At 34.2% G+C, this 23,656-nt stretch overlaps 1 protein-coding gene across 1 annotated transcript in view; it reads left to right on the top strand.

The window, feature by feature from the left end:
- Positions 1–3,947: 3,947 nt before the first annotated feature.
- Positions 3,948–23,656, top strand: part of LOC123529005 (uncharacterized) — a 42,192-nt gene continuing 22,483 nt past the window's right edge. Inside the window, exon 1 of the mRNA XM_045309162.2 lies at positions 3,948–4,689. Coding sequence (XP_045165097.2) covers positions 4,393–4,689 — 297 coding nt within the window. The 5' untranslated portion in view covers positions 3,948–4,392. The remainder of the gene's footprint in view (positions 4,690–23,656) is intronic.

Genomic DNA, 23,656 nt, shown 5'->3' with positions numbered 1-23,656 from the left:
CTATTAAACAAAGAAGGCTCAAAACTGAGTGTTATTATTCATTTTAACATGGCTCGATTTGATTTCCAGTTTAACAGAGAAGGAAATCAAGCTCTGTATATTCTGCGATAAACAACGGTTGACGTGCGGACCGGTAAGAGAGCATTATGACGTCAATTATGACGGGTAAATGAAGTCCAGCATAATATTTATTAAAATATGTCAAAGAGCATGTCAGAATGAAAACAAGCGCCACATTTATTTAAGAATTAATTTCTAACAAAAGAGTGTTTTAACACTATTTATGCATGATGGGCAGTTAAACGTCGGGCGTAGTAATTTCATGAGGGCGCAACCCGAGTGAAATTAACTGTACGACGTATTACCGCCCGAGTGTATAATTAGTGTTAAAACATTCTTTTGCTATGAATTATTTCGATTCTAATATGCCCTGAATCTAAAACAGTAGATAAAATATAGAAGCGCTCTTCCTTGGTCGCAATAAAAACACTGACGTCACCGCACGTTAACGTGACGTCATTCTAGCGTAAGAGTGTTTTAACAGAGAAAAGCATAATAGAATAATGATTCTGACACGACCCGGTTTGTTTTCCTATTAAACAAAGAAGACTCAAAACTGTGTGTTATTATTCATTCTAACACGGCCCGATTTGTTTTCCTATTAAGGAGGCAGGTTACCTTGTTACCAGGGTAAATTCAAATTAGTTGAACCGCAGCATTTTTTTATATTTCTTGTAATTAATGTTCTAACTGCTACAATCTCAATTTCGTTTATCTCTGTTCCTTCAAGTAAATCTTTTATTAAGGTTTGAAGTATACATGTCCCTCCAAAAGTATTTTATATTGAAAGAAGTAAATACAGATATTTAGGCCTAACACTTTTCAACTCATTGTTATCCGCAGAAGTCTGCATAATTGATAATTTTACTGGCATGCGCGTTAGCTTTCTAATATAAGCTTAAATTGTATATGTCGCAGGGCTCGTGTTTCCATGGTTACGCATTTTCTCTCATTTTTAAACAGCTAAGTATGAAAACGGATTTTTCGACGGCTTCAGTGCCATTCTGTTAATGACCATCAGGGAATATTTGGGTAATATTGTTAGCAAAATACCAAGCCTTTTACATGGTACCTTATTTTTCTTAAAGTTAAAAGTAACCATGGCAACAGAGATTTTTAAAATAGCTTATATCTTGATTTTTATCGTAATTTCTTATAAAAAAAAATAGTTAATAAAAGTATCTTTCTTGTTAGTGTAGCTTTAAAACATCTTATTTCTAAGGTAAGTAATATTTCCGTGTTATTTGCATTGATTTAAACACATTTCACAGAGTAAAATACTTACAGCAATACCCCTCATCTGACATTTTTATGGAAAAATCGTTTTGCATGCTGCAATGATACTCATGGATATTGTTGAAATGCACATAAAAAGCCGAAACTGTTCCAGTGTCAACGCTTTTGAATTTTAAATTTAGATATATAGGTCACGGGATTCGTTTCCATGGTAACATCAATTCAATTTAAGAAACGACAATTTTCTACTGCAATTTAAAAGGAAACTGAAAAATAGGTATTACAAATCAAACTGCCCAATTTTTATTTGAAAATGGCCGTAATGGGTAACATTTCACCCAACTATATTCCCAATAACATCAGTTACCATCATTCATTTTCTTACATTCCGCATTACATTTCAATATAACTACAAAAAAAACCCCCAAAATATTGATGATATTTTAGAGCGAAAGACTCATAAAAAATATTTCAGCAAACAATGGCAGTTTGAAAATAGTTCAAATAAAGAAAATGCACAGAATTACGTACTTTCAAAATAAAAGCTATAAATTTTGCGCGGTAATTCCGGTTGGGCATGCGCACATACAAATATTAAGGTAACCTACCTCCTTAAACAAAGAAGGCTGAAGGCTGTGTGTTATTAAACAACAATTCATTTTTCTGACGTCACAATTATTAAGAAATAATATATCTCATTTAGTGATTTGTCGCTGAATAAATCATTGTTTGGAGTTCAGATGCGAAGGAATTATATTGCGAGGGCGGAGCCCGAGTGATATAATAATACGCATCTGAACGACAAATCACCAAATGAGATATATTATTTCGATTCTAACACGTTACCAAGGATTTTAAAGGTCATCCTTGACAACATTCATTAAATATTAGCCCGTTTTCAATTGGTTTCTTTTCCAGCGCGCCGCTATGCCGTTTGACGCTATGACGTAATAATTGTGACGTCAGAAAAATGAATTGTTGTATCATAATTCACTGTTTTCTGCCTTCTTTGTTTAATAGGAAAATGAATCGGATCGTGTTAGAATACGTCATAGCGTTAGACAATATAGCGGCGCGCTTGAAAAGAAATCAGCAGAAATTAGGCACATAGTTGATGGATATCGTCAAGGACGTACAAAATCATTCTTGAGCTAACTTGTTAGAATCGAAATAATATTCCCTATCTCAAAAAGCGATTTGCTGGTGAATAAATTCATTGTTTGTCGTTTAGATGCGTATTAGATCTATTATATCACTCGGACTGCGCCCTCGTGATAGATATCTATAATTCCCTCGGGTCTAAACTCCAAACAATTATTTTATTCAATGTCAAGTCACTGTTTGGGATAGATCTATATTATTTCTTAAATAATATGACAGAACAAACACAGGGACGGGAGCCAGTCTATGAGACATTTGGCGATAAGGAATTCTCCGTAACTAGGTAAAACCGAGTAATTAGTGCCTTTTTCGGTCTTGTGTAATAAACTTTGTATTGTTTTTAAGACAACACTGGCATAATTCAGGACATTTCCTTTCTGTTTGTGCACGGACAACACGTATGTTATAAAGGTCACTCTATTAAAAGTCAGGTTTTTAGCAGATCAGAAAATGACCTCACTCTCAGATAGTCGATGGAACTCGAAAACAGCTTGTTTATGAAAGATATGAAATAAGAACGTGCTCCAGGACAATTCATACCAGAAACACGACCATTTTTAACGCATCTGACACAAATATTGACTACTAATAATTTTAAAGTGATACATTTTCTATGAGCTAAAGAAATCACTATGGCATACAATGCATTGTTTGTATTCCGAATGATGATTTTGACAACATTGAGTATGAGAAATTACACGTGTACGGGCACGTTCTTAAGGGGTCGTTTTCTTATATTTATAAAGTGTGTGTGAAGGTAAATGGAAAGATAATTCATGAGTGCAAGCGTTGTCCCCTCGACTTTGTTATCGGCCGCCGTGCCTTACGCTCGCAAACAGAGTATATTTCACTGATTGGGATAGGAATAGCATGGAAAATAACTGCTTTACTATATTGATGCCGACGAGCTTGATTGTATTACATAAAGTAAATAGCAAAGACTAATGGCAATATCTTGAGTACAATACACTGGATTTCCATACTGGAAGAATGTTATTCATAGAACCGACAGATAAATGGTTATGTCGACGGAAGTTTTTATTACTATTTTTCTAAAGTCTGTGGCTGTAGAGCTACATCCGTTGCTTTCTTTCGCTGTTATCAAAATTATTCTCAAAACAAACAGAAATACTGTACTGTTTTACTTAACCTGAATCACACTAAATATTTGGGCGGCACGAAACACTAGTATCTGCAAAGTACATAATCAGTCTCTTGACCCTGATATCTAAACCTTTTTTAGGAGAGCAAGTGCAAACAATGTTGTTATTTTGTTGCAATTCTACAGTGCAGTGCTCTCATTTAACTAGAAACATTTTTGTAAAAACTACTGCAAACGTTCTGTTTCCAAAAAAAAACAAAAAACAGCAGAATATATAAAATATTGCAGACCATCTGTTTCCGCCTGAAATAGCAATAGTGCACGCACGTATGCTCAAAATATGATTAATAAAGATAAAATGTATGTCTTTTCATTTTATTGTATCTCGGCAGAAGTGAATCAGTGAGTTTCGAGGTAGTAAACTCTCTAGATGCTAGAAAAACTGAAATCATTTCTGTGAGCGTAATCAGCGGTGTCAGGGCTGACTGTTACTGCATCACTGACATGTCGGGAATTACGGAAACTTGGCTAATATTCATGTTGTACACGATGTTCACATAGGTATAGAGGAGAAATGGATGTTATTGTAAGAAAAAGTGTCTTATCCCACGAAAACTTGGAATTAAATGTGTTATGCTGATAATACAGCTTTCATTAATTTTGTTAAAAATAGAACGTGATTTCGTGTTAGTTTCGGTTATTTTGTAATGCTTAATTATATGAGTGTTTTGATACTGAAAATTGGATATAAAATTTTGGTGACATTATCGTGTAGAAAAGTATTGTAGTTGCATCGGATCTTCAGTTTATGATTTATTTTGTATGCACATAAAATGTCTACAGACCTAGATAATCAACCGTATGACAATGTGGAGTTTCCCATACGGAGACCGGTACCGGGGACCCAGGGTGGCTGGATCAGCCCAAACATGACCCAAGCCCAGAGGGAGCACTTGATCATTGGGTCCACAACAAAGGAACGTACTCACACACTAGCCCCAGTTGCAGAAGGCGGGCTAGCTGAGGAGGAAGGAGAGGAGTCAGAGGTCAAGGTCGAAGATCAAAGACAGAAGGTCGGCGTGACAACGTCATACACGGGTGGAACCGCAGCGTCATCACAAGTTAATAACGTGAGTTAGATTTATATTCAAATTTGACTAAGTAGTCCTTTTATTTAATAAAACACAACAACGAAAGAAGTGGTAAACTTTATACCATTATTTATTTATGCAAATTGATATATCGATGCAATATAACCCAAATAACAAACACTGTGATTCATACAGCTTATGTTTATTTCTTTGCTTGTTTTTCATCGTTTAGCAACGCCATTTGTATCATATCAGTCATACCTGTGAAAAATAAGAAACGTTCATAATCTTCATCATCGTATTAAATTTCATCATTATTTTCATCACCATCAAAACGGTAATAATAACGATACGAAAATAATAATATAAAACAGCAAAGTAATCATTAGCACCATTATCATCATCATCATCAGCTGCTGCACCATCACCATCACCATCCCCACCACCACTAGCAATCAGCATCATCATGTCTGCATCTTTTACTATAATAAACAAAAATAAGCTTTCTGTCTCGCAGTTAACATTTTACCTCAAAAATGCGCGTATAAAATGTTCTGAACCATTATTTTAAACTATAAATGTAAATGAATGATCAACCCGGTCATTGCTTAATAATGACCCTTATAACAATTGCTTCGGAAAGGTAATTGGTAACGTCCCCCCAGGTGTTCAATACGTTTGAGTAAAATATCAAACCTGACAACGATACGAGTATTTCGTACATTTTTGTCAGTCTAGAATGACAGCAATTACTTTCTTCATTTTTTTCTAACAATCGAAATAATCATAAAGCTGTTATAATGTTTATGCAATAAATTGTTTTGTAGTGTTTTGTATATGAACTTACTTGCATATTATATGTATGGACAGATTTGCGTATAATCTGACTCGTGTATGGACAGATTCGCATATAAACTACTCGTGTATGGACAGATTCCTATATGAACTGACTCGCGTACGGACAGATTCATGTATGAACTGACTCGCGTGTGGATAGATTCCTGTATGAATTGACTCGCGTATGGACAGATTCATATATGAACTGACTCGCGTATGGACAGATTCATGTATGAACTGACTCGCATGTGGACAGATTCTCGTATGAAGTGACTTGTGTATGAACAGCTGACTCATGTATGAACAACTGACTCGTGTATTATGAACAACTGACTCGTGTATGAATAACTGACGCGTGTATGGACAGATTCGCATATAAACTACTCGTGTATGGACAGATTCGTGTATGAACCGACTCGCTTATGGACAGATTCATGTAGGAACTGACTCGCATGTGGACAGATTCTCGTATGAACTGACTCGTGTATGAATTGCTGGCCCATGTGTGAACAACTGACTCGTGTATGAACAATTGACTCGTGTATTATGAACAACTGACTCGTGTATGAATAACTGACGCGTGTATGGACAGATTCGCATATAATCTACTCGTGTGTGGACATATTCATGTATGGACAGATTCATGTAGGAACTGACTCGTATGTGGACAGATTCTCGTATGAACTGACTCGTGTATGAATTGCTGGCCCATGTGTGAACAACTGACTCGTGTATGAACAATTGACTCGTGTATTATGAACAACTGACTCGTGTATGAATAACTGACGCGTGTATGGACAGATTCGCATATAATCTACTCGTGTGTGGACAGATTCATGTATGAACCGACTCGCTTATGGACAGATTCATGTAGGAACTGACTCGCATGTGGACAGATTCTCGTATGAACTGACTCATGTATGAGCAACTGACTCATGTATGAACAACTGACTCGTGTATGAGCAGAAAGTTTTAGACTCTTAGCAATCATGCTGCAGTGTTTATAGCAAACATATGAGCTGATGTACCACAATAAATATATTTTTGCATTTTTTGCAAGTTTTAAATACACCAGATAAATCATCGCTATGAAAATAATGATTCATTACCGCCCAGATATATTTCATCATGAAAACCAATCACTTAATTACAAACACGTAGACTAAAAAAAGTAAAGAAATAACAAATCATTTACACGTGATTTGTTTGATTACAGGTACATTTTTAAGCCACACAAAAGTGTTTCATTAAAATTTTTCTAAGAGCATCAAAGCCCTTAGGTATGTGTTGATAGGATATTTGAGAGGAAGTTCGCACCTGCAGAATTCATTATAAAGATGATATCTTCCCAGCAATATACACAATGCACTGACTGTGTCTGTAAAATACGATTCCTCTTGATAAGAGATAGATTCTAAAATGAGCCGTGCCATGAGAAAACCAACATAGTGGGTGTGCGACCAACATGGATCCAGACCAGCCTGCGCATCCGCGCAGTCTGGTCAGGATCCATGCTGTTCGCTTTTAAAGCCTATTGGAATTGGAGAAACTGTTAGCGAACAGCATGGATCCTGACCAGACTGCGCGGATGCGCAGGCTGGTCTGGATCCATGCTGGTCGCACACCCACTATGTTGGTTTTCCCATGGCACGACTCAAATGTTTGGCATTTACAAATACTTACAAGACTTTCTCAGATTCAGAGAAATACTTTTTGACTGACATATTTTACATCTTGCAAACCTCATGTTTTTTTCTGACAAATGTTTACTGCTAATTAAGCTCGTATAGGTAAAGATAATTTCTGTAGTATACCGAGAGTTTCCGAAGACATATTGTTGTAGAAAAATCATGCGCAATTCAGTAATGTAACAGTTGTGTTCTGATATGCTTCCAAAATTCGAGCAGTCTGTACATTTGTTCCTCGCTACCCGCCAAAATTTTATGATTAATAGACGCCTAACACATTTCAGACTGCGGGTTGCTTGATTTTACATGACATACAAGGAAGTTTTCCGATCCTTTTTCTTTTGCAACTCCTGGGTCATGCGTTTGTTAAGCAAAAGAACTATTCCAACTCCTGGTACAATAACTTCTTGTCAATGAATAGAACGGCATGCGTACTTTTCTCTATACTAAGAAAGAGCCAGGTGTGAGGACTTCATTTACATCAGCCAGTTACCATAGTTGCTCGTTCTGCATTCTTTGTTATAACGTAGGTAACATTTTCATTATGTTATCATCATACGTGAATCAATTACCAGCTTTTACGAAACTTAGAACTAAACTCGTATTAGCATATGGATTGGAATTTCATTTTCTTCCGAGACATTTCTTCATCATTATGAAAATAAAAAAAACATTGTATCATGCATGCTGTTTCAAGCTACAGTACGTTTTTCATATCCACTCAACATTGGTAATTGTTTATGCATCACAGTATTCTTCTATCTTCTGTATAGTCACGTATAGGCAATGATATACCTTTTAATAAAGTGAGTATATCGAGTGGGGAACGCGAATGAGGTCTTTGTGTTTCTTAATTTGAGCCGCGCCATGAGAAAACCAACATAGTGCATTTGCGACCAGCATGGATCCAGACCAGTCTGGTCAGGATCCATGGTGATCGCTTTCAAAGCCTATTGCAATTAGAGAAACCGTTAGCGAACAGCATGAATCCTGACCAGACTGCACGGAATGGTCTGGATCCATGCTGGTCGCAAACGCACTATGTTGGTTTTCTCATGGTGCGGCTTATTTATATGCACTTAGGCTTCTTTCGCAATTACACCTCGATACGTTTGGAAGAAAATTTCAGAGATTAAATCTTAAAGGTTTCTCAATGGCATTCACTACCGGTATGAGAACGCGAATATTTATTGTGAAATATTCATGTAATTTTGATGTAATCGTGATACATTAAACATGAAATTAAAAAAGGTACAATTACTAGTACCGCTCGTCATAACGTGATGTTCATTACTGGAAATAAAAGTTGCTTTTTAATTGGAAGTCCTGAACAGGTTGATTGACGGCACTTTGCGCCTAATTGACTGACATCTGTTCTTCATAAAAGTGTCCATTATCTACATCCACATATCAATGAAGAGTTCAAAGCTTTATAAACTATAGTCTCTGCTAACAATATGAGGAAGATCATGAACTGTTTGTGTATGTAAACAATAATATTATCATAATATAAACGAAAATGCGCGTGCTTTGGTAAGAAGACAATTCATACAATTTATTGAATCTTTACTTATTTTATAGTTTGCACCAATCATATCTTACTAGATACACATCCGATAAATACTTATTATATGTATAACTGATAAATACCAGGACACGTATTTCTCAATAAAAAAGTAATTAAGTCTACGGTGCACATCTCGATATTTTTCCATTGGCCGCCTTATTCCTTCGACTTTTGTGTATGAAGAGCCAAGAAACATAGCACTGAGGCAGTGTCAAAGATTACTGTATATTAATTTGAGTTAATTTCGACAAAGGTTATTTAAAGTCCTTGCAGGAAAACTTCCGTATTTTAGATGTTACAGCACAAAAATATCCAATTTCAAGCCATGTTATAAAATAGATTAATTAAACTCTTCTTTGTACAAGATCAGTCCCATGAAAACTTATTTTTCATTCCATAAGGTCGGAGAAAACATCATTCATTTCCAGTCACATAATCTTAGGTATGTGAAACTTACTAATTATTCTCAGGTGTTTAATTGATATCAGAAAATTGACAGATGTTAACTGAATCATAAAAAAACCCAAATAGTTTCGGGATCTTCGGAGTCTGTCCTGTGTAATAAAGAACTGTTGCCTAAATAAATGTATGATTTCACAGATGTAAGGATATTGATAAAATAAATAAAAAAGATTAGTCGGCTCAACTGGTGTCAGTTATCTACAGAATTTCTAGAGGTAAATGAATAGTTTCTGTCATGCCAATGTACGCATTATTATAAATAAATAGTTCCCTAAAAGTATAATAGTCAACAGTACATTGTTCATTTAGACGCTTCCTAAAATTTAGGCCCTGTCAGAAAAACCCAACTAACATCGTACTTTCATAAAGTAAAACAGAGTTCTTTACATGAAATTTTATATATTTGATATTATAAACGTGAAAATGGAATCAAGTTATAACTTTAGATATTATTACTTTAAGAGGCTAGATGTTTTACTTCAAGATCTATTTGATCAGATTGAACTCGCTGTATTGAGACATAAATTCGAACGTTAAATGAAATCAGACAGATGCAAGTTGTAAAAGATTCAAGATGAATTTGAAATTCCAGTAAACATTGATTTTATCTCGATTTCAGAATCTAGCGTATGTTTAGACTGAAATCTCCTGCGTTTTTAATATGTATATTTATTATTTGTAAGGGAATGTTACTTCGCACGGTGAAGCCTGTCTGGATTTTTTGCCTCCATCTGAGGTCTGTGACACGATCCACAAAGTTGAGCTTGCAGCGTTGTTTTCTTTTATGTTTTCATGATACAACAGGTGAAAAATTACCCATGTATCTACCACGATTTTGGCGGCGACTCAAAAGTACTTGATGCAACAGTAATAATAAAACATCTGATATTATTCTAAAAAAACATGGAAAAGGCGTATAGAGAAAAAACAGATATTTTTAGAGTCACTGGAAGTGTTCATCTTAATTGGCGCCAGGTTTCTATCAACATAATTGCATAATACACACCCCTGACAGTGGGTTATTAATCTTTGTTTAGATGCGTACACTAAGTGTATTTCCCCTGTTTGTCAGCATGCAATTTCGAACGTCCTTGTCATTAATATATCTAATAATGACGATAAAACGTTACGTTTGGTTCTAATGTATTCATCACATCGATGTACGCTCGAATGGTATTTCAAAAGACATGGGTTGTGTACGCAAAGAATACGACAATTAAACATTTTCTTACAGCGTCCTGCACAAATTCCAGGCTCTGATTCACAGCTGATTAACATCTGATATCATGAAAATTCATCGTGTCCTACGCAGTTTTACTTGAATGTAAAGAGTTATATCCGGGAAATTTGAAAGATGCCGACTTGATGAGAAATGCATGCCATTTCCTCTTTGAGGGCAGCAGTTGCGAAAACAAAGTCAATGAGCGTTTTGTATGAATGATTCATCTATTAAAAGGGGATCCACCGTCAAAAGTTGGAAAGTTGGTGTGGCGTTTAACCCAACTAAATCAACAACAAAAAGTAATGCACGTGCATTATTTACAAAGAGATGTTGAGCGCATAAATGTATGAGACTGAGTGAAGAAAATAACTGCTGGTAAAGATAGTACAGTAGCGATTTTAATCTTGAATAATACAGAGTTTGTCTGGAACAGTAATTTTAGATACCCCGTAAAGTGTTAAGCTTGTTTTTTCTTGTAAATAAGCATCAGAACTAGCTATAAGTGGTTTGTCATTGTTTCGGCTTTAAAGGCTGCCCACGTTTGATTCCTTTTCTGGTTTTGAGAATATAATAAAAAAATATGTATTGCATTGCTTGATAATGATAGTAGCCAATCCCACAGTTACACTCAGTTCCAAAAGAAAGTGTGCACTTAGTTTTCTGTTATTTTTTCTCGGTAATTTTCATGAAAACTTATAATGTTTGGTACCAAAATTTAAATCAGTTCGTAAACAAATTGGTGTGCATTTTAGATTTTGAGTCATACCTGAGAGTTAGTGTATGAAAAAATGAAACAAAAACGTCGGGGAATTTTTTGAAATATTTAAACTTAAAAAGTGCACACTTTCTTTTGGAACTGAGTATATGTACAACATAATAATTATGTGTAAAAAAAAAACAACAGAAAAACGCCCATTGCACAGAATATCGAACATGTAGGCTGGTTCAAATAAGTAATAAGAAGTGTGTACTGGTAGGAAAATATTGTATGTTCATTTATAAAGACTTAGAAAATGATAAACTGACACTAACCGAATTGAACAAAATGATGAGGAAGGCAGGCACATTGTTGTAAAAGACCGATTCGCTGGTAAGAACTGAAAAGACCGATTCGCTGGTAAGAACTGAAAATTCTTTGTTCAGACTTTGCTGTACAAGCTTGGTTCAAATTTTGTGCTTGTGTTGTGTTCTTCACATAGACATACAATCGCTGTTTATTTAAGAAAAATGAAAACATTCATTCATTTATTGCCCCGTTAATGAAATTTGGTATCTGTGCTTTTTTTCTCAAATAGTCGGTTGAGATTGAATTAGATTACCTTATAATATCTTATTACAGATTAAGTTTTTCTGTTTTTTTGTTGTTTTTTTCATGGTGCATTTGATCCAGACCTAATACTACGCCTTAATCTACTTTAGTTGATATATTCAATTTTTAATAACTTCACCAGAAAGTTTGAAATTCCAGTAAACAGTGATTATACCGCGGTTACAGAAACTTCAGACCATGGTACAGGCTTTTATTTCTTTAGTATATTAAAAACGAAGAATTTGTAAATTAATACAAAAAAAAAAAACAGACAATACCATTGCAAGAACAGACTTGTACCATTTACAAAATTGAAAACGATTAAAACCTACAGTACTGTTTTCCTATCCAGCTGTGATTTAAAATGTTTTTTTAGATATTATATTTTGTTTTACACAATGATTATTGCATTTTTTTTTTACTTCATATCGAATTCTGTATCAAAATTGTTTCAATGTGTCTTTATGTACGGAGTTCAAAAATCTTGTGCCGTCATAGAAAGTCCCCCTGCATGATATAACAGGTGGGAAGATCGCCTCGTCACCCGCTAGTTCAACATCTTCACAAAAGGTGGATGGAACAGGAATTACATGAACAGATAACATATATCAAGAAGCGATGCACTTGTGTTAAATATGTTAAATGTGTACAGTGGAAAATATTTTCTAGACACACTCTTAATATTCGAATTATCTTGAGGTTCAAGACTTGTAACAACGGGTTACACAACGATGATAGAGAGTCCATGTATACCACGTACCTGTGTATCTCTCTTCCTGTATACATGCGGTGAAATGTAAACCTACAAATGACGTTTCTTAAATTATTCAATTTTGAATTAAATATTTTATGAAACATTTAATGCATGACAAATGACACAACACAGTAAAGCAGATATTAGCTGATGGCACAGTAACACATAATTGGAACTTTTAGTTATGATCCAGTAAATTTAGTAGCTAGAGGGCAAGAAAGAGTGAAGCACGTATCTTTTGAACACTTATTTGAAGATTAACTTTAACGTAAATAAAACCTGGAAAGTAGATCCCCCGGAAGCACCGAGAACAAGGCAAACAGTGAAAATTGCAGACTCGGTTTGATTGAGTCTGTTCATGAGCAGTAATGGAAAATGCAACACTGCCCACGCCCCCTAGCACCGGCTTAAGCAGTATTCAATCTTCAAATCTAAATGAGTTGAAATCAATGATCCCGAAGGACCAGAAAATATAACAACATTCAGATGAAGTCGGGGCGACTCTTTACGGCCGCCATTTGACTTTGTGATACATCATCGTCTGAAAGGCTCCGACATCTAAAATACAATCTCAGTTCACAATGAATACCATCTTATATCTCAAAAACAAATAAATTTAAAGCCTTCTGTCCAAAAATGTTGAGAGCAACTGACCAGGTGACAAACATAAATGTATATTTAAGCCGAGCGGTAACCCATACGGCCACTCCTCCAGAAAATGTATCTGTAATCTTAGTTGGAGGATAATGTAAGATGCAGAAACACTTTAATACCTGAAGCTTCCTTGCTATTGTAGCATGTCAGGTGTAAATCAAGCCACCCATTTAGAAATAATTTCACTGCAATATTTCTTTTGTTACCGTGTACCAAATATCAAATGCTGTTTCATTAAAAACACGACCGCAAGGGGACTGGGTTAGTTTTCTCTATTCGGCTATATGGAAAACTTCGAAAAGCTTCCATTTTGAATCTGCTGGCCCAATGCAAAAATCATTTTGCGGAAATGTTCCTTAAGTAGAACCAGTTCATTCAAACCATCCTGTCATTGAAAAATCATAGCTGCCAGGGGACGAAAATGTTTTTCCTGTATGTCTATATGGAAACAGTGAAAAGTTTCTCCTCTGAAACCGATGGTCCGATTTCAAGATAATTTCACAGCGGTGTTCCTTGGTTTATTCTACCAAATTCGTCCGAAGTATATTGATTTATCTAAAATCATTGCTGCCAGGAACCGGGCTAGTATAAATTATATGGCCAACGGAAAACTATCAAATCTCCCAGAAACCCCTGGCCTGATTTCAAAATAATTTCACAGCAGTGTTCCTTGGGAGACCCTGTAACTGTTCAGATTAACAGTAAAACCCAGGTGAGTGATCTAAGGCCATCCTGGTCTTCTAAGACAAGATGAAATCAAATTATAACATTAGATGTCATAATTTAAGTGGCTCTGGTTTACATCAAAATGTTTGAACAGATCGAATTCAGTGTATTAGAACTCAAATTCAAATGTAAAATAAAACCAGACAGATGATAGCTTTAGAGATTCAAGTGGAATTTGAAATTCCAATAAAAAGTGACTTTATCGCTATGCCAGAAAGGCCTTGGCATGTTTAGGCTGGAAGCTCGTGATTTTGTTTCTTTAGTACACTTGTGCATAAGATTTGTTTATATTTTATTTGTAAGACAGACTACACGGCTAGTTGAGATCTTTGCACGAGAGAATCTTTCCCAAAACTGTGTTATGTAAAATGTATGGCACGTTCTACAAAGTTGTGTCTGTAGGTTAATCTCCGTCTCCATCGTACAGCACCTGTATATATCTTGATTGTTGCGGCACATCAAATATACTTGACGTAACACTAGTGGTAAAGATATTTGGCATTATTCTAAAAGCAATTCAAAAACTTATGAAGGACACTATATTGATGTTCACATCATCTCCTGACACCAGGTTTCTATCGGCTTATTCACAAGTTTGATAGCGGGTTATTAATCACAGTTTATATGACACGTGTATTTTCGTCTCACGTTTTGCAATGTTCTGACTCTTATACATGCAGTGCCTTTCAAAAATTCCAGTTTCTGATTCACTAATGGTTATCATCTGATATCTCGAATAAAAACAGGTTGGCCTACGCAATTTGGCTCTTAAATGAAAGTTATATCTGAAATTGATGGAAAATGCAAGACGTTAGCCCTGCAAATGTGCAATTAACATGACTGATAAAATGTTTGTTTAAACATTTTTTTTTATTCTATATACCCTTTCTGCAAAATAGTAAATCATTACCTGAAAGGCGTTTCTGTTATTTTATCATGTTCATTTCTTTTAAAATCACATCCCTGTTCCTACAATGGAAGTAAGTTGCTCGTCTTCTGAAGCAGCGATGAAATTATATATATGAAAATAATTATAAACACATGTATAGATGTTTTTCTTATTATATATAAACACTATGAAAACCAAACAAAATCACAACAGTGTGAGGAGCTCTCCGGTAGTAAACATTTATCTCCCTTCCTTTAATCATGTAGTAAAGTAAATCCTAGTGACGCTCCAATTTGCTGCTTGAATTGTTTGTTTATGTTGTCTTATCGATCTTCTTTTGTACTTAGCCCCCGACCGGTGGGACTATAGGAATGCCGTCCGTCTGTCCGTTAGAGGGCAGTATGTAGAGTATGCACGTACTATTGACTTATGCTTGTAGGTCAAAGGTCAATGCCACAATTGAAGGTCAAGTAAAAATTGTTTGGTCCTACATGGAAAAATGAAGCCAATGACAGATAACTCTTCTGAACAAAGTATGGCTAGATTCAGATGTGTTTCTCCAAAATATAGTTTACTTCAAAATTTATGAATAAGCATTCAAACAAAAAAGTTGAGCATTATCTTTCATTTTCAAACGAACTAGTTTAAAGACATTTTTTTATTTATTACTGCCGATAATTTACAGGTATGGTATGAACATAGGAAAGAAAACATTATTCGTGAGAAAAAAATATAAAAAGTCTATATGAATTTTACGACATCGAATCCCTCAACATTTTACAAAATTCGTTTGCCAGGAATAATCAAGGCCGCAAAATGTATGAGTTAAAACAGAGCGATATAAAGTTGTATAGTCTATCTGATGGTCACACAAAAACTGTACCAAAAACTGTGCCGAAGACGTTATTTCACTTTTTATGAAACGCACCTTGTGTTTACAAATATACCTAAATATACCGTTACAGAAACTTCTGTAAATATAATGCAGACGTTCTTTAGTATAAATGAAATGGTTGTGTCAGTTATAAAGAAATGACAATCATCTTTTTAGCTAATCCACCGAAACAACGAAGCCTATGTCGCTGTCAAAAGTTCCCGTACTTACTGCACGGTGCTATGTTAAAATATTGCTATTGTGAGATAAGCGATATGCACTTCAGTTTTGCACTTGTCGTTGAATACGTAGCCTTAGGTACAATAATAAAGTGGCAGGGGCCAGTTTCGCATTTGGCCAGGGTACGTTTTTTAAATAAAATAGACATATGTACTTTACAGGCATATATATTCAACTGGTTATTTATGATGTTTATTGAACTAAGGATTCCTGTGTACGAGTGATTATTGTGTAAAATAAATATGTGCATGTATCGATTTTCCTAGCTCCATGTAGACGGCCGTGTCTAAAACTTTACCTGAGGTAACGGAAGTCAGACGAATTGGAAATCCAGCTTCAGCTCAAATTTGCGGAAAAAGTAAACGGTTATGAGATACTTTTCTTCCCACCATTATTTTCGTCTGGCCACATGCTTTAAAAGTATGCATGTGTTTTAGGTCAGTCATTTGCAGATAATACGGTACAGGTCACGCAAGGAGTGCATTTTGGGCCATTTTTGTCTAAAAATTTAGTGTCCCGAAACCTGCGTTTTACTCGTTTTTATCACAGAAGAAACAGAATCGGCAGACTGAAAATGTCAAATAATGAAGTGCTATGTCTATGCGAGACATTCGCTCAACAATTGCCTTGAATTTGTCGAAGTTGGATTTTTTTTTTTATGATTTTTTTCGCACTGGTATGAGCGCAGAGTTGTGGAGTTTTCAGATTTACTGTCCCTTGCCCCCATAACTGTCTTGAAGCATTTTAAGTCCCAACACTGTTGCCAACAACCACAAGGGACGAACACTAACAAAGTTTTCCAACCCGCCCGCTTAGCTCAGTAGGTAAGAGCGTTGGTCTACGGATCGCGGGGTCGCGAGTTCGATCCTCGGGCGGGGCGTATGTTCTCCGTGACTATTTGATAAACGACATTGTGTCTGAAATCATTAGTCCTCCACCTCTGATAATTCATGTGGGGAAGTTGGCAGTTACTTGCGGAGAACAGGTTTGTACTGGTACAGAACCCAGGAACACTGGTTAGGTTAACTGCCCGCCGTTACATGACTGAAATACTGTTGAAAAACGGCGTTAAACCCAAAACAAACAAACTAACAAAGTTTTCCACCGGTAAGGGACTTCTGTATTGCCTTTGCGATATTCGGTCACTTGTTTTGTAAAAATGTCATTCATTTACACTTTAATAATAAATAGTTGAACGATTTCGTGCTTGGGCCATGGCTAACGGTATTATGTAAAATAACAATTTGTCACCAAAAACGATCGGGATTTTTCGAAGCATCATTACGGTAAATCATATGGAACATATTGATTTTGTTTGTTTGTTTTGGGTTTAACGCCGTTAATAGTATTTCAGTCATGTAACGGCGGGTGGTAACCAGTGTTCCTGGATTCTGTACCAGAAACAAGTTCTCCGCAAGTAACTGTCAACGTACCCACATGAATTTATCAGAGGTTGAGGACGAATGATTTCAGACACAATGTCTTTTATGAAATCGTCACGAAGAACATACGCCTCGCCCGGGGATCGAACTCGCGACCGCGCGATCCGTAGACCAACGCTCTCCCTACTGAGCTAAGCGGGTGGGCTCATGAAACATATTAAAGTCCCATGATTTTCCCCTTCGTTAAACAGTTATGTAAACTAATGTATGTTGCAGAAGCGTAATAGTATACCAGAACTCAAGAATACCTATTTATCAAATAACTTCAAAATAAATAAATAGATAAATCCACATGTTTTAGATTAAAGACGAAACCGATTTAATGCAATGGCATTATGTCATGTCGAGATGATATTTTATAGTGTTTTATTGTAGAAAGTATATAATCGTTTCCACGAAATAAAAAAATTTCGAACGTTTTGAACTTGTTTTTAATAGCAGTACTTAAAACGTCAAAGTTTTATTACCTACTTGGCAAATCTCTTGTAATCAACGTGACATCTCAAGAATTACATATACGTATACTATGAGTAAAGATTTCTGGCAGTGGAAAGCGGGAATATAAAACGAACGATTTTAGCCTCCATTCATTATAGACCAACATGAAAAATAGGAGCTCTGATAATAAATGCTGAAATTTATAAGAATTCCGCATTTCTGCGGAAGCTAAGCAGATATCATTGAAACTTGGCACATTCACTTACCCGGGCATAGTAATGTGCAGGGCATAGGAATCCCTTTTCCTATTTTCATGCTCAAGATCAAATCCCAGATGAAATTAAACCTGGTATGCCTTATAACACTTCAATGTGTACAAAACACAGCAGCCCGCATCATAACCAAGACTCCGCGTTACAATCACATCACACCAGTCTTGAAGGAGTTGCATTGGCTTCCGGTTCAGCACCGAATTGAGTACAAAATCTTGAAACTTACATACAAAGCCATGCACAATGAATCTCCCAAATACATTGTCGATATGCTGGACATGTACAAGCCTCGTAGAGACTTAAGGTCGGCAAATGGCCCAGTGTCTTTGGTTGTACCGAGGAGTCGAGCGGTAAGGTATAGTGACAGAAGTTTTAGGCATCAGCTCCAAAGCTTTGGAATGCCCTCCCAGCAAGCATCAGAGATTCAAGCTCACTGCCCGAATTAAAAAAATCTTTGAAAACGCATCCTTTTCACATATGTTATATAAAATAACAAAATCTGAAATACTGTTGAAAATGGCGTTAAACCAAAACCAAACAAACATGACAGGTTTGTTTTGTGTTGAGAAAGGGATTGCTCTCCTTTAATAGCGTATATAATGTAATTTAACGTTGAACATAATTTATGGATGCTCTTGTTTTAATTACTATTCCTTTTAATCTTTTACCAATGCATTTGCATGTATATATATGTATGTATGTGTTCTTTATGTCTTTGTAAAGCACTTCTGAACGTACATATTTTGTATGAAAAAAGTGCTATATAAATGTAATAATAATAATAATAATAATAATAACACCACTGCAGATTGTGGTGCGTGGGTCATTTCATTACCTGTGAGCTCAAGATCACAAGTTATCCAAAAGGTCTACTGCACTGTCCTGTTTGGGTAAATAAATCATAGTTTGCTTTTTGCTTTTGTAAACTGTCTTCAGCTCTAAATGTTTCTATTTGTTTATTAAAATACAATTTGATTTCAGAAACTCTTCCATAAATTCATTGATTGATGAAATGGCAATAGTTAACGAAATGATATGACATGAAATGCAAAAACTAGATACAGTGTAGGAATATACTGACCCTTAATTAAACGGTGCATTTCGAAAGCAAGCGAATCAAGTGTGGTAAAGAACGCAAAATAAATGTGAAAAGACGTACAAAGGTTACTGCAAGATGTAGAAAAGGGATTGGCTCAAGTTTGGCTCAGTTTATTGTCAGATTCTTACGTAACTTTCAGTATATCTTATCTTATAGAATAACATGTCCGTATAAAATACAATTGTCATGAATTAAAAACTGAAGATATCTTCAAACTTCAGTTTAAAATGTCCTTGTTACTACCTCTTGTTGTTTCCCGTTTATGCAGGGATCACCCTTAACCCTCTTGTTTACTTAGTAAGATCCATTTTCTTGAGCTCATAAAGATCATTAAAGGGACAGGAAACATAAACATTTATAAGCATCAAAGTCGGGGTCTCCGAGACCCGCAAGCATACAACTAGAATATACTGCGAATAAGAAGACATCCTGCACAAACTTACATGTTAAGTAAGAGAATTTCCATGATGTGTTTGAAGCATATACCATGTATGCGTGCAATCTGTCTCATTGACTTTATATAGTCAGAATGATGATTGTACATAGTTTATCATCAAGCCTTAAAATATTTTTTCACTTGTTTCATATGCTCGCTATATCTTATCTGATCAATAAGTCCGTTCCGTAGTTTTAGTGTTGTACGTCTAATTTTAAAAAAAAAGTCTGGAACAATTCCTAATTTGTTTTTCTTTTCATTATTACACAACAGTTTTCTCTGTAACCAAAGATTTACACGAAAAGAATAATGCAAAGCAAAGCAATCATAAAGTGGCACCGGTTAAAAGAAAGTTAATTAAAACAGTGTTTTAGATCTTCCAAGAATGATGACTATCTAGATGGTGCGCACCTGCATACTTTGCAGTGGCCTTCATATACCTGCCTCCTTGTTTTATCTGCAACAACTGAAAGATTCTGCCAAGAATCATTACGTCTAAAAAGATATCAAAATTAACTTTGTAATGTTTTGAGTAGTAGTATAGTAATTGTTTGTGCGAAAACAGTATGACCTCGCCTGACCCCTTGTCCCTATTCTAAAATATCCAATGTCGGCCAATTTAAAAACCACAGATTTTAAACCCAATTAAAAGTTTTAAATACATATGATATAGATGAGTTTACAAAATAAAATATATTGTTTGAAAGAAAGAAAATTTACAGATAATGTAAATCCTCACTATGTTACAGCAAAAAATGTGAGGTTAATGATAAAAGCAAAATGTAAATCTTGCGGAAAAACGAAATCAAAATTCGTTAAAAACAAAACTGGAGGTAAATTAGATATCCATAAAGCAATGTTACCTTTATTACCTAAGAAAGGTTTAACACTCCCAGGATATAACTATTGTGGACCAGGAAATCCTTTAGATAACGGACCTCCTGTCAACGAACTGGATGCAGTATGTATGAATCATGATTATTGTTATGATAGTGGTGTAAAAAAGGGTACATGTGATAAGCAAATGCTTTCCAATTTAAATAAAACTAAATCAAAAACATTTGGAGAAAAGATTGCAAAACATTTAGTTGTGAAACCTATAATTAAAACGAAATACACACTTGGTCTTGGACAAAAACAAAAGTCAAAAAACGGGAAAAGGGGGTAGAGTATACCCCCGGAATAAATTGGAGCGATGAATTAGCAGAAGAATTACACAAACCAATTAAAAGAAAATTTAGGAAACGAAGGGTAATAGTTAATGATATTGATGATACTTGGTCAGCTGATTTAGTTGACATGCAAGCTTTTTCAAAATATAATAAAGGAGTAAAGTACTTATTAACCGTTATTGATATATTTAGTAAATATGCTTGGGTTATTCCATTAAAGAATAAAACTGGAGAATCTGTTACTGAAGCATTTGAAAAAATAATTTTAGAAGATAGAATTCAGGGACAAAAGTCCCCGAAGACTGCAAGGATTCCACAAAATTTATGGGTAGATGAAGGAAAAGAATTTTATAATAAAAAGTTTGAATCATTTTTGAATAAAAATAAAATTAATATGTATCATACATTTAATGAAGGAAAGGCTGTAGTAATAGAAAGATTTAATAGAAGTTTAAAAAGAATAATGTGGAAATATTTTACAGCAAATAATACTTATACTTATTTAAATAATTTGCAGGATATGGTTGATAAATATAACAAAACAAAACATTCTAGTATAAAAATGACACCAACCGAAGCTAGTAAAAACTTAAATAAAGGTACTGTTTACTTTAATTTATATGGTGATTTAAAGATACCAAAGAGCAAAGCAAAATTTAAAATTGGTGATCGAGTTCGCTTAAGCAAACTTAAAAGACATTTTGAAAAAGGATATACACCAAATTGGACAGAGGAAATATTTATAATTTATAAAATTAATAATACAAATCCCAGAACATACACTATTAAAGATTTAAATGATGAAATAATTCAAGGTTCATTTTATGAACAAGAACTTTTACCTACTACACAAGAAGTTTTTAGAATTGAAAAAGTTATTAGACGAGACTATAAGAAAAAACAAGCTTTAGTAAAATGGAAGGGTTATAGCGAAAAATTTAATAGTTGGGTACCATTTAGCGATCTTGAACAAATTTAATTTAGAAATAAAAAGTTTAATTATATAAATGAGTAATAAAAATCTTATTTCTAATAATAATGGAATAGAAACAATAGATCAATTAATTATTCACTTAACTAAACTAGCTGCTGCTTACAGAAAAAGTTATAAATTTTGTGGGAGAGTAAATACTGGATTATATATTACAGCAGGTATTTTTGGTTGCTCAGCTGCATTAGTACTTGTTCCAGCTATTCCTATATTTGTAGCAGTTGCTGGCGCTGTTCCATCAGTAATTACCATATTTACTAACAGACTAAAGCTTGACGACAAGAAATTTATTTTAAAATCACATCATCATAAAATAAAGCAACTTATAACAAAAGCACGGATTGGAAAAGTAAATAAAGAAGATCCAAATAAAGTTATTCAGGATATTTTTACAATACTATTAGAAATGCAGAAAGAAAAAAATTATTCAACACCTCTTGAAATGCACATGAAGGAATTTAAACTTAATGGATATAAAAGTAAAAAAGAAGAAGAGCTGTATTAAATTTTACGTGCGTTTTTAGAGATTTTTTTTCTATAAGTATATTATATAGATGGTTAATAGAAAGGTAGATAGAATGATTATACCAAAATTATCTAGCACTTTAGGAGAAATAATGAATCCAGACAAAAATTCATATAAAAAAGTTCTTAAAAGAAGAAATGTTATTAAATATCGGTTAAATCAAATAGTTAGCGATGAATATAAAAACCACGTTATTGATAAATTACAAAATGTTATAGATCCTTATCTTTTAAAAAATAATTTATTTGAATGGGACTGTGGTTGTCTATTAACTGAAGAAGAAAATGCTGAAAGATTATGTGATTGTCCCAGACCAAATAATATTCGAAACAATCCTAAAAAAGTTATTGCAACCGATTGTGACACTAATGAAGAAAAAACATATAAAAGCACTTATGCAGCATCCAAAGACCTTAATATTAATTCAGGGTTAATAACAATGTGCTGCAAAGGAAAAAACCAAGTTAAAAGTGGAATATCAAAAACCAGCGGAAAAAGATATAAATTTAAATATTTTAATTCATCTTAAAGATAATTTAAAACTTTATTTATTTTATTATTTTTTTAATTATTTTTTCCTTAGTGATTTTTTTTCTAAATATAATATATAGATGGAAATCGAGAGATCTACAAAACAATATTATAAGAAATTTGAAATTAAAATTACATATAGACAAGATCCAAAGAATCAATTATATTTAACTATAAACGACTCTTATGAAATACTTAAATCTGAACTTAAAACTTTAAAAGGTATAAAAATAAACGTTGTATTAAAAATAACTTTTGCAAAAATGGATAAAACTGATACAATATATAAATCAGCTTATTTTCAATCAAAGGCTTTAGAAATTATTAACACAAATGAAATAAAAAAAACTTTACATCAAGCTTTTGATGAAATAATAAATAGAATTGGTAATTGGATTTCTGAAGGAAGTGGCTGGAGAATAGAGTCAGTTGATGCTCATTATATAAATAGATATAAGTATAGTCCATTGGCTGCTTCAAGTTATTTAGAGTTACCAAAACCATTACAAAATTCAATGAAAGGATTAATAAATATAAAGAACGATGATAATGAATGTTTTAGATGGTGTCATTTAGCTTATAAATTTCCTGTTAAAGAAAACCCTCATAGAGTTTCGAAATATAAAAAATATATAAACGATCTTGATTATACTGGAATTAAATTTCCTGTTACATTAAATCAAATACCTAAAATAGAAGTTTTAAATGAAATATCATTTAATATATTTGGATATGAAGAAAATAGTATTTATCCATTGTACATATCAAAGTATCAATACGAAGAACACTGTGACATGTTGCTAATTACTAATGATAAAATAAATGATAAAATAAATGATAAAATAAATGATGATGACTGTAAGAGGGTTAAAACCAC

The sequence above is a fragment of the Mercenaria mercenaria genome, chromosome 1 (genome assembly GCF_021730395.1).
Source record: "Mercenaria mercenaria strain notata chromosome 1, MADL_Memer_1, whole genome shotgun sequence".
Lineage (NCBI taxonomy): Eukaryota > Metazoa > Mollusca > Bivalvia > Venerida > Veneridae > Mercenaria > Mercenaria mercenaria.
This window is presented reverse-complemented; position numbering and strand designations above follow the sequence as displayed.